General features: G+C 46.6%; 1 protein-coding gene across 1 annotated transcript; it reads right to left on the reverse strand.

The window, feature by feature from the left end:
* Positions 1-1,972: 1,972 nt before the first annotated feature.
* LOC137345941 (histone H1-like) lies at positions 1,973-3,383 on the reverse strand. Its single transcript, XM_068009187.1, has one exon. It carries the CDS (start codon positions 3,319-3,321, stop codon positions 2,482-2,484), a length of 840 nt encoding a protein of 279 aa, XP_067865288.1. The 5' UTR covers positions 3,322-3,383; the 3' UTR covers positions 1,973-2,481.
* Positions 3,384-12,492: the final 9,109 nt, after the last annotated feature.

Here is a 12,492-nt window from a genome sequence, read left to right on the forward strand (position 1 = left end):
TCAAACCACAGGGAGTCACACAATCAGGCCATAAAAGAACCGATGTCGGCTAGTCTTTACAATCTCACACTCTGCCTTTACTTTTAACTATTTCATTGTGGTTTCTGCCACTTAAAATCAAAGCTTAGCAAAGCTACTATTCCTAACTTGGCTATATTTCCCATTAAGCTTAGGGCCATGCCTTTCTGCTCACTTCCACATTACTAGTTCAGTGATATTACCTGCACCAAAGGAGGGGTCGGCACTGATCCAGCCTCCCCTCCCAGGTGTCTCCATTGCGTCCGTCCCGAGTCTTTAAATAGAAATGTAGCTGCGGCTTTCGCATCATGGGATCAGCTTGCCTCAGACGAGTCGCAATGCCCCGGTTACCCCGAGCCCCCGCCGGCAATGCCCCGCGGAAGAAGCAGCAGCAGCAGCGGAAACTCCGCCCTTACCGGCGCCAGCGGAAGAAATACGTGCGGATCTCGCAGCTGATCCTGCAGGCGCTGTCGGCCCGCAAGCAGCGGGGCGGCCTCTCGCTGGCCTCCCTCCGGAAGGCGCTGCTGGCCAGCGGCTACGACGCGGAGAGTAACATGAACCGGGTCCAGCTGGCCATCAAGAGCCTGGTGAGCAGCGGCACCCTGGTGCAGACCAAGGCCACCGGCTCCTTCAAGCTCAGCGAGAGGCAGGAGCAGCTGTCGGCGGAGAGCGGGCGGGCCGAGCTCCCGGCCAAGGAGGAAGGGCCGGCGCCCGCCGCCGCCGCCGCCAGCACCGGAGAGGAGGCGAACGCCGGCAAGAAGCCCAGGAAAAGACGCGCCGAGGGGAAGGCGAAACCGAGAAAGCCCAAGAAGTGATCTGGGAGGAAACCGACGAATCTTAGGCAATTTCTGAACACAAAAGGCTCTTTTGAGAGCCACAAAAACCCCAAAAGCGCTGAGCCAGCTTTTTTCTCTCTCCAATCCACATAAATAAATAAAAGAGAGGAAAATTCAGGTTTAATTAATGCTGACTACACAGCCGTGCTGTGTATAACATCAGGGAATCAATTTACAGTTTTCTGGTCCAGAAAGAAAATGAATGTTTTGCTCAGAGTAAATGAGAAACTGTTTCCAGCAGCGGGAGGGTCGGTAACAAAAAGATTTAAGATAAATTAGATTAACCAGATTCAACACAGCGAGTTGCTATGATCTGGAATGCGCTGCTTGAAAAGGGAGATAGAAATAGCTTCAATCTGAAAAGGGCATTGGAAAAATACATGAGGGAAATGTTGTAGGGGGTTAATTATATAGTTCTTTCAGAGGTCGAATGCTGTATCATTCTATGACTAATTCCACTAAAACTATGTTCATAGTTGTCTTATCTCCTCAAAACACTGTTCTGTAAGTGACCATTCATCCTCTGACTTCGCCACACAGTTTCCCGCGACAGCAACAGCCTCCTTCACTTCTCATAACCAGATTCATCCTTTTTGTTTCATTCGAAGCTCACACAACTTCCCTTGGTGTAGTATCAGGAATGACGGAACTTTGACCTCTTGATCGAACTGTAAATCCACCTTTCAGTTCGGAGGACTTGACGCCGCTCACAAGTGTGAACCAGTGGCACATGCTGTGCCTTTACGGGGTGACCCCATAGTTTAGACATTAGACGGAGTAAGTCAGTAACTGTTATATTTATGGAAGAATACAAATAAGGCTTGGCACTGCACCAGCCTGAGAATGACAGCCGACAATTCAAAGCAATCCTTCATCGGTTGCCATTCTTGACCTGACGGTTTCCACTGGTCTCAGATCGCCAACATCTGCATTGTCAAAGCCACCTTCCAGATGTTTGGCCGGTCATCACAGCCCCGGGATGTTATTGCAGGGAGATGACTCACCCCCTTCCCAACTCGCCCAAAGCCCTCTTCAGCAGAGTTTATCATAGACCCCCCCCCCCCCCCCCCCTTCCCTCCAGGTCCAGGTCGAGTTTGAGGCTCTTCAGGCTCCCAGTCCATTACACAAGTGAAGTCCTCCAGCGGGGAATCTGGATTAACACCCAAAGGGTTTGGCGCTGACGAACTTAGCCTGCGGGAACTGTAAATTCCCGCATAAACAAAATAAAAAGGAGGAACATCTCGGGGGTGCTGGGAATACAAGAGGAAAAAGTCGGGGGAAACACTCGGGAGCCTCGGTGGAGAGAGAGAGGGAGAGAGGTGATAACTAAAACGTTTTCCGCTGGATGACTGCTCATCAGAACCAGAAGAAAATAAATGTCAAGCAACCGAATTCCAGCGAGGAAGCGAAATATTTGCATCGGTCCCACTGGATATTTAAAAATGAAATCCCAAGTAAAATAACTATGGCCATTGTGGAATATAAGTATTGGCAATTGAGTGTAAATGGCGACCAGCTCAGTTTATTAGGTGAAGTTTGGTGGCTCTGAAAAGAGCCGTTATATATATATATATACATAAGAGTGAAATTGTTTTGCTCGCCCGGGGTGATTTCTCGGGCAGTTTCCTTACCGCGCCCTGACATTAACCTTAACCTTCTTGGATCGCCCGATGGGCCGCTTGACTTTGGTGGCCAGCGACCGCCCCCGGTGGATGTTGCCCGCCGCCCTCCTGTTGCCTCGGACCGGCTTGTATTTGCGGTGGAGGCGGGCCGGCTTGCCCCGGGCGCCCGGGGACTTGAGGCGGACCCGGACGCTCTTGGCCGGGCCCCGGCGGGCGGCGAAGCGCGGCTTGCGGCGAACCCGCGCCCCTTTCTTGGGCTTGGCGGCCGCCGCCGCCGCCGTGGCCGCCTTGCGCCCGGCGCCTCTCTTCTTGGAGCGGGGCGACCTCTTGGGAGGGAGCGGCCGGCGGGCGACCATCTTCCTCCTGGCCGCCTCCCTCCTCTCCTTCCTGGGGGCGGCCCCCACGGCGCCGGAGCGGTTGAAGCGGAAGGAGCCCGAGGCTCCGACGCCGGCGGTCTGCACCAGCGAGCCGTTCCGCACCAGCTGCTTGACCGTGCGGTTGACCCGCGTGTTGTTGCGGCTCACGTCGTAGCCCTTGGCCGACAGAGCCTTCTTGAGGGCGGCCAGCGAGATGCCGCGCCGCTCCTTGGTGGCCGCCGCCACCTGCAGGATGCGCTGGGTGACGGTGGGGCCCTGCTTCTTGCGGCGCTGCGGCTGCGGACTCTGCTGCTGCTGTTGCTGCTGGTTCTGCTGCTGCTGCTGCTTCTTCTTCTTCTTGGCCGCCCCCTTCTCGGGGGTCGATCGACCCTGGGGCGGGGTGGCCCCACCTCCGCCTCCTCCTCCCACTCCGCCTCCACCGCCACATGAGTCTCCAGCATTATCTCCCTTATGGCTGTTATCAGCCATTCTCTGGTGCGGTGGCTCCTTTCACTCTATTTTATTTATTTCTCTCCCTCTCTCCCGGTGTCTCAGACTCGCAACCAAGCTGAAACTAAAGAGGCTGCGACCCGGAGCAGCCGCTTTTATAGCGCAGGGGCGGACGGAGTGGAGCGAACTCCCGCCTCCTCTACCATCTCCCTCCCTCCCCACCGCCCCCGCCCCTCCACCCAACCCCCTTTCCTTTTCTCAACCTCTTTTCTATGCTTCTCCCTCCCTCTCACTAAACCCCCTCATTCCCGCACCGCCCTCCCTCCCTCCTCGGGCCGTCCCCACCAGGAATTTGCACGGGCGGAGCCAAAAGCCCACCCGGTCTCTCTCCCCGTGTTTTGCCCCTTCCCCTCGGGACAGCAAGGAGCGAACCCACCCCCCACCCCTACCCCCCCCCCCCCCCCCCCCAATTCTTCGAAAGTGGGAAGTTTCCACCGAAGCGGGGTTGCTTCAGGCAGAAGTTCCCGAAAGGAAACCTTACCCTGCAGTTTGCGTGGCTTTTAAAACGCCTTCGTAAGTGAGGCCACGGTAACACAGGTCATCCAGGAAGTGGGGAACACAAATTCAGTTCTGTTAAACCGAAAGGGATGGCTTGTCTGAGTTAGGGCTTGTCTGAGTTAGTGTTTCTGATCCCACCAACGGAAAGAACTGTTTTGAGATCTAGTGGCCTTTCAGCTTTTCCTAGAAAAACACTGGGTAAACATAAAATGCTGATTTTGTTTTGACTTTTGTTTGAAATACTCTTCTATAACTAACAATCGTGAAGTGGAGAAGGAAACTCGAGTGACTTTCTAATTCAGAATTAATGTAAATCATTTCCGTTGTGAATATCGTTGTCTACGCCCCTTTTCGACATGTTAACTCTCACCTACAGCTAGAAATATCTATCGGCTGGAGAGTTCTGGTAATCCTGCTGTCGGTGAATAAGGAACATAAAATCGTTATCAAACGTATAATATTGCAGTGGCGGATCCAACAGGTGGAATTTCCTGCGGTGAGGATATTGCAGAGCACATATAATTATCTACTGCAGCCAAACATATTTCTAGTCTCCTGGCTGCATCTTATTTCTGGAATTTGGCATGACAATAACTTAGATTCCTCCACTTACCTTTCTGACTAATAATTATCTGCAGGTTCTTGATTAAGCGGGATCCCGTGGGTTATCCAGTTGATTAACATATGGAAAATCATCACTGTTTCAAACCCTCAAAGCCAACCTGCTAACAAATCTCGGATTCTGTCTTTAAGTCTAAGTACAACGATCTTTGACAGTCAGCCCTGTAGCGTGGAGGTAATGAGATCGCAGAGGGCGTATTTTGAACCAAACCTCCCGATAGGAAACTGACGGGATCGGATCTAACCCTATTTTTCACACATCGCCCGATTTTACTCTCGACTGAAGTTAATGAAATCACATTTTTAACTCTGTGGTTCTTACTTAGGTTTTAGCAGACCGACAAGGTTGGCCTGAAAGAAAAGTTTTGGCGCATTGCAAAATAACTGGACGTGCATCGCAATAAAACTCAGGGTTACATCTTCCAGGCATATTATACATGTTGCAGATGCACATCGACTAAGAGTTGTGCTGCACATGTCTTGACAACCTGAGATGTTCAAGGTTCCTTAAACATTTACTCCCTACCGTCATTTTGCCATCAACAGTCCTGCAATTCACTTTGTATCGGTTTTGTCCGTTCTCAGCAGTGCTGGACACCACATTAAATGGGGTTACCTTCAATCTATGAATTACAAGGCCGAATTGTGTTATTGTGCCATTAGTTAGCAGGGAATCTAAACGGTGCATCATTTCCATGAAAAAAAAAATTGGATACGTTAGCCGTTTTAGTTTGCAGCAGATAGCCAGATACACACTTCATATTCCAGTCCTTTATTAATCTGACAGATAAAATAATGCAATTCTCAATCAATGGTTCCTTTATGAGATCGCGGAGTCATTTGCCACATTCACGTTTAGCTCGATTTGGGTCCAATTTGATGTGCACAGAAATCGTGAGTCCTTACGATCCGGAACGCAATGCCTGAAAGGGCGTTGGAGGCAGATTCAACCGTAACTGTCAGAAGAGAATTGGGATAAGCACCTGAAGAGACAAAATATGCAGGGATACAGGAAAAGGGTGGGGAAACGGGACTAGCTGCATTGCTGTTGCAGAGAGTCGGCACGGACATGAAAGGCTGAAGGGCCTCCTTCTGTGCAGTATCCATTCTAAGATTTTATTCTATGATTCTCTGATTTTACCGTGATTCTATTCTATTAAACTATGATGCTGTTCCATCATTCTATGATTCTACGATTTTATCCTATGATGCTGTTCCATCATTCTGTGATTCTACGATTTTATCCTATGATTCTGTTCTGTTATTCTATGATTCTGTAATTCTATTCTATGTTTTGTTCTATTATTCTATGATTCTGTGATTTTTATCCTATGATTCTGTTCTGTTATTCTATGATTCTGTAATTCTATTCCATGTTTTGTCCTATTATTCTATGATTCTGTGATTTTTATCCTATGATTCTGTTCTGTTATTCTATGATTCTGTAATTCTATTCTATGTTTTGTTCTATTATTCTATGATGCTGTGATTTTATCCTATGATTCTGTTCTGTTATTCTATGATTCTGTAATTCTATTCCATGTTTTGTCCTATTATTCTATGATTCTGTGATTTTTATCCTATGATTCTGTTCTGTTATTCTATGATTCTGTAATTCTATTCCATGTTTTGTCCTATTATTCTATGATTCTGTGATTTTTATCCTATGATTCTGTTCTGTTATTCTATGATTCTGTAATTCTATTCTATGTTTTGTTCTATTATTCTATGATGCTGTGATTTTATCCTATGATTCTGTTCTGTTATGCTATGATTTTGTGATTTCAGGATGAGTGATGTGCGGGAACTATGTCCTATTTTGGGCCGGGAAGGGGGCGGGGCCTAGCGGCAGGTTGTCTCTCCCTCGCCCGCTTTCCGCCTTGATATAAAGCGCCGCCGCCGCGCCTCCGCTACATCTCCCGGTGACCGAGCGCAATGGCGGAGACAGTTCCTGTCAAAGCTGATGTCGCCGCGCCTGCTGCCCCCAGCCTTCCGCTTCCTGCTTCCAGCGCTTCAGGCGCACTCCCAGCCGCCAAGAAGAAGGCCGCCTACCGGCCGCAGAAAGGCGGCGCGGCCGCGGTGGCCGAGCAGATCCTGGAGGCGGTGGCCGCCACCAAGGAGCGCCAGGTCGCCAAGCTGGGCACCCTGAAAAAGACCATCTCGGCCTCCGCCTACGAGCCGGAGAAGGGCGGCGCCCGGCCCAACCAGTCGGCCAGCACCTTGGCCAACAAGGGCTCCCCGGCCGAGAGCGGCGCCGGCACGTCCACGGCCTCCCTCCACCCGGACGAGGAGCAGGAGGGGAAACGGGAGGAAGGAGAGGCCGAGGACGGCGTCAAAGGAGGGGCCAAGAGGAAAGCGCCGAAGGCCAAGAAAGCGGCCCCGAAGAGAGCGGCGGCCAAGCCTGCCGCCCACAAACGCGCCAAGAAACCGCCGGCCAAGAGCCCCCGGAAGGGGGCGGCGGCCAAGCCGAGAAAAGCCCCCAAGCGGCCGGCGGCATCCAGGCCTGTGGGGCGTAAACAGCGGGCGGGGAAGAGGAGGTAGACGGCACAGGAGCGGCGAAGCATCTGAACACAAAAGGCTCTTTTCAGAGCCACTCACACATTTCCTACATAAGGAGTTAGAGACATTAGTGAATATAACTTGAAAGGTCGCTGACCTCAAACGTTAACTCTGCTTCTCTCTCCACAGATGTTGCCAGAACTGCCGAGTATTTCCAACATTTATTTTTATTTCAGATTTCCAGCATCTGCAGTATTTTTATTTTAGTGACTAAAACAAGACTTGTCCAAAGTAGCAAAGCAAAATATCCAAATTAAGCAGAAAATGCTGGAAATACAGCTCACTCACTGAATATTTGCAACATTTTCTGTTTGGATTTCAAATTTCCAGCATTATTTGGGCCGTCGGAAGCAAAATAAAATCTACTTTGGCTGCAGGTTATATTTCGTGCGAATTCCTCCTCCCATTGCAGGCATATTGGCAAAGATTTCTGAAGTTAGAATATTCACTGAATACATTTCATTGAGAAAATCTGCACCTAATTTTGGGGGGGATTTGGGGGAAATAGTGGAACAGCAGAAGCGGGAAATCTCAGACCCAATCTGCGGGCGTACAGGTGCCATCTTCTTATTGGTCCAATGCTGGCATCACATTAACCAATCAGGAAACGTATTTTCGATTCCCCGAGACAGTATAAAAGGAGCGGCTGCCGCTGTCTGTCGTCATTTTGCAGCTAGGCGTTGCGCGAGGTGGGTGGAGGGGTAGTTTGTTGTGCCGCATTGAAATAAACTGGTCTTTGTTGCATTTTGTGTTATGTTAAATTAGATTTTTTTTAGATGTATTTTTAACAATAAAGTATATTTTTGAAAAAAAAACCTGGTGTTGGTAAAACTGGAGGGAAATGCCATGCCAAAGCCAAGACCCATTCCTCCAGAGCTGGTTTCCAGTTTCCCATCGCCTGCACCCACTAGCTGCTGTACAAGGGTCACTATATTAAACAGGTCAGGGCTGGAGCTCCTGTCTGCATGGTGTCACGCTCACACCAGGAGAAATTATGAACTGTAATGAGCGCTATCATGAAAGAAACCCGAACAGACTTGTTTGCCAATGTGGGCTTAATTCAAACTGACTAATTAGAAAGGATTGTAACCAGCAAGTGAAATGGCAACATGTGGAATAATCGGAGCAGAATCAGCATTGGTTTTAATTCAGTGGTTAATTCAAAAGTGAGAATTCCATAAGAACATAACATAAATAGCAAGAATAGACCATTTGCCCCTGGAGCCTGCTCCACCATTCAATAAGGTGGTGGCTGATCTTGTATCTCAAGTCCATTTTCCTTCCCGCTCCCCATATCCCTTGATACCCTGAGAGATCAAAAGGCTCGCAATCTCAGTGTTAAATATCCTCAGTGCTGGAGCATCCACAGCCCTCTGGGGTAGACAATTCCAAAGATTTACAACCTTCTGAAGGAATTTCTCGTCTCAGTCCTAAATTATCAACTGCTAATCCTGAGGCTATGCCCCCATGTTCTAGATTTCCCAGCCAGAGGAAACAACCTCTCAGTGTCTAACCTTTCAAGCCCCTTCAGAATCCTGTACGTTTCAATGAGATCAGTGTTCATTCTTCTAAACTCCAGAGAGTATGGGCCCAATTTACTCAACCTGTCATCCCAGAGGCCAATCTAGTGAACCTTCGCTGTACCCCTTCAAGGCAAGTATATCCTTCCTTAAATATGGAGACCAAAACTGCACACACTACTCCAAGTGTGGTCTCAACAAAGACCTGTATAATTGTAACAAGATGTCTTTATCGTTGCACTCCAATACCCTTGCAATAAAGGCTAACATGCCATTTGCCTTCCTAATTGCTTGCTGTATCTACAAGCTAACTTTCTGTGTTCCGTGCATGAGTACACCCAAGTCTCTCTCTGAATGCCAACATTTTAAACGTTTCACGTCTTTTAAAAAATATTTTGCTTTTCTATTCTGACTAACAAAGTGAATAATCTCACACTTTCCCATATTATATTCCATCTGCCACCTTACTGCCCACTCCCTTAACCTGTCGATATCTCTTTGCAGCATCTTTGTGTCCTCTTCACAGCTTGTATTCCAACCTAACTCTGTATCATCAGAAAACGTAAATACATTGCTCTCTGTCTCTTCATCTAAGTCACTAATATTATCACAAAAACGTGCTATGTCGAATGATGATTTTTAATCCACTGGCTGGAAACCTGAATTCATTTTTTTTTTAAACAGCTAAAAGGTGACTTGATGCTGGCAGCTAAAGATGACAACCCTAAGATGGAGATAGCATGTTTGCACAGACCCATCAAAGACAATGACCTGGGGAATCTGAGTGAACCACCTATCCTGCTCCCATTAGCAAGGCATCAAGGCCATTACCTGAACATTCAACGAACCACTGAAACCAAATCACTTGACCAATGGCACCCTAGCTGTGAGAAAGGAATTCCTAGACATGGACTGATTAAGCTGCAAGAGGGAACACGCACTAGTAACCACCAGGCTTGAATCATTGGGTGATGGCCATGTGACAGGCCAACCCTTTGTGTGCTTAAGCTGGTGTTTTCTATGCAGTAAAGAGACAAGTAGCTAGATACTGACAAGAGAAGAACTGAGTGGGGGGGTCCATCCTTCCTTTCTCTCTCTGCAACCCACTTTGCAAGCTTCAAACCCTGTTTGCTAACCGTGACTACTCAGGGATGACCCTGCTGCAGACAGTGACTCCCTAAAGGAAATCAGACACACTACTGTTCTTACAACTGAGATGAGAGGAGTGCACTGTATTTCTAGTTCCACTTCTCCACAGATCACACCATACATGGTCAATCATAGACTCTATTTTTATCCCAGAATAAAATGCACCAACCAGGTTTCTTTAATAAACAACAAAATTATCAGTTTATTATAAAACAAGTCTTAACCAGTAATGATGCAAAGCATTAACACACAGATTATAAAAGTTCCCTTTTTACCTTAACCCCTCACACACAAACACAGACAAACACACAAACCCCAATTAAGTGAAAAAAATAAAGTGATTTACTCTTTAGAGTGCTCTTACAAAAAAAAACAGACAAAAATATACTTCGGCCCAATACATGCTAATTCTTGAAGAAAAAAAGAGAAGATATGGAGAGATGTCCTTTGTTTTGATTTAGCGTCACAAGTATGCATGTCACTGGGGTCTTCCTGGAACAGCTCTTGTCAGATGACATTAAAGATCAGTTTGGGCAGACTTTGAAGGGAAAACGCAGCAAAGGTTTCAGTCTGTTTCCTAGACTTGCTTCTCAGAGCTTTTCAAAGAGATGAAACAAGCTGAGTTGGGGTTCACTCCCTTGGCCAGGTTTCTCCAACTGTCTTTTTTTTAAATCACTGTCCATATCACGAACTCAATGTCCAAAGCAAAATCAAAAACAATGCCACAAAAGTCAAGCCTCTTGATCCCTATAAATCTTGACCTGTCACTTCTTTGTAAACATCTTTCCTCAAGTCAAAAAAAAAACCCCCACTGGACAATTATCTGAAGACAGGTGCCTTCCAGTAAGGGCTTGTTTTAAGCACTCTTTGATTGTTCCAGTAATTGTTGTTTACAAGCTCAGTCCAAAAGACCTTCTGATGACCTTTTTTTAAAAAAAAACAGAACTCCAGCATCTATGAAATCCTCTTCAGTTTTTAAAACCCAAGTCCTAAAAAAAAAATTAACAAAAAAATGGAAGCACTCGTAACGCTGTCTCCAGGAGAACCATCAAATCAGCTGTCCACATCTTCAAATTGGAAGCCTCAGGACCACCAAAGGAAAATCGTACAACCACTGAATTCAGTCTGAAGTTAGCTGAGTCACCAATCTCCACAGACTGTATACTCATTTTATTTCGCTAGACTCTCATTTGACCAATCTTTCCTTCCCCACTCTGTAACCTATTTGTGTGTGAGTGTGAGTTTCGAGTGTGTGTATGTGTGTGTGTGAAAGTCGGAGCATTTTTTACTATTTTACTTAGATCAGTTTAAGTACAATAAGGCTAACTTCTTTCTTTGCTAAACTCAAGAAAACCTGTCTGATTGGTTCTTTTTATGATCACAGTGCATGAACAATTAAACACTCACTGAATTGGCAAGGTTATCCACTTCCAAAAAAGAAATAAACCTGTTGCAGTCAAACAAGGGGAGGGAAAAGAGGGGAGTCCTTTGACCGCCTCCTCACCTGATTGTAGCAATATGGAATGTAAATAGCTGTGGCCCCAACACTGATCCTTGCGCCACTTCACTAGTTATAGCCTGCCAACTTGAAAATGCCCCGATTATTCCTAATATCTTCTTCCTGCCTGTAAACCAATCCTCAATCCATGCTAATATATTTCCCCCAACTCAATGAGACCTTATTTTCCATATTAATTTTTTGTGTGGCACCTTATCAAATGCCTTTTGAAAATCCAAGTACATTACTTCTACCAGTTCCCCACTGGTTACACCCTCAAAGAACTCTAATACATTTTTCAAATGCCATTTCCCTTTTGTAACACCATGTTTACTTTGTTATGATACTAAGATTTTATGACATCCTTAATAATAGATTCCAGTATTTTCCCAATGACTGATGTCAGGACTCTGATACCCTGACTTCCAACAGAGGGGTGAGGTCATGTGAGGGATCGGAAAACAAGGATGAGAATTTTAAAACTAAGTTGCATTTTTATATTATTTTCTACCTTTCTTCCATCGAGACTCCTTTTGGTTCTTGTATCTCAGATCATTCTAACAGATGAGCCCCACATCCCCAGGCCTCACAACTGTCTTCCCTGGCTTTATTAATCCTTTATTCATTTTCAAAATGTGAGCATCGTGGTAAGTCTGGTGTTTCTTGTTCACATAGTTGCCCTTCAGAAGCTAGTGGTTGCAAAGGAACTAGTAGCCAAATTGCACAATTTTAGGGCAATGTAATCTGACCATTAAATAGCAACTAACATCTGTCATACAATGTGATATCTTCAGCATTGAAAATACTCATCATAATGGCACTTACAGATGTAACAGGTTTAGTTTAGTTTAGAGATACAGCACTGAAACAGGCCCTTCGGCCCACCGAGTCTGTGCCGACCATCAACCACCCATTTATACTAATGCTACACTAATCCCATATTCCTACCACATCCCCACCTGTCCCTATATTTCCCTACCACCTACCTACACTAGGGGCAATTGCTAATGGCCAATTTACCTATCAACCTGCAAGTCTTTGGCATATGGGAGGAAACCGGAGCACCCGGAGGATACCCACGCAAACACAGGGAGAACTTGCAAACTCCACACAGGCAGTACCCAGAATTGAACCCGGGTCACTGGAGCTGTGAGGCTGCAGTGCTAACCACTGCGCCACTGTGCCGCCCAAACTGAAGGTACTGAAGGTATCATGAATTTTCAATTAAATGTATGCCCCACATGCTGGACTTAATATACAATGCATAAACAATCAACTTTCCCATCATGTATAACAGAAACAGAT

This window comes from Heterodontus francisci, chromosome 29, assembly GCF_036365525.1.
Source record: "Heterodontus francisci isolate sHetFra1 chromosome 29, sHetFra1.hap1, whole genome shotgun sequence".
Classification (NCBI taxonomy): domain Eukaryota; kingdom Metazoa; phylum Chordata; class Chondrichthyes; order Heterodontiformes; family Heterodontidae; genus Heterodontus; species Heterodontus francisci.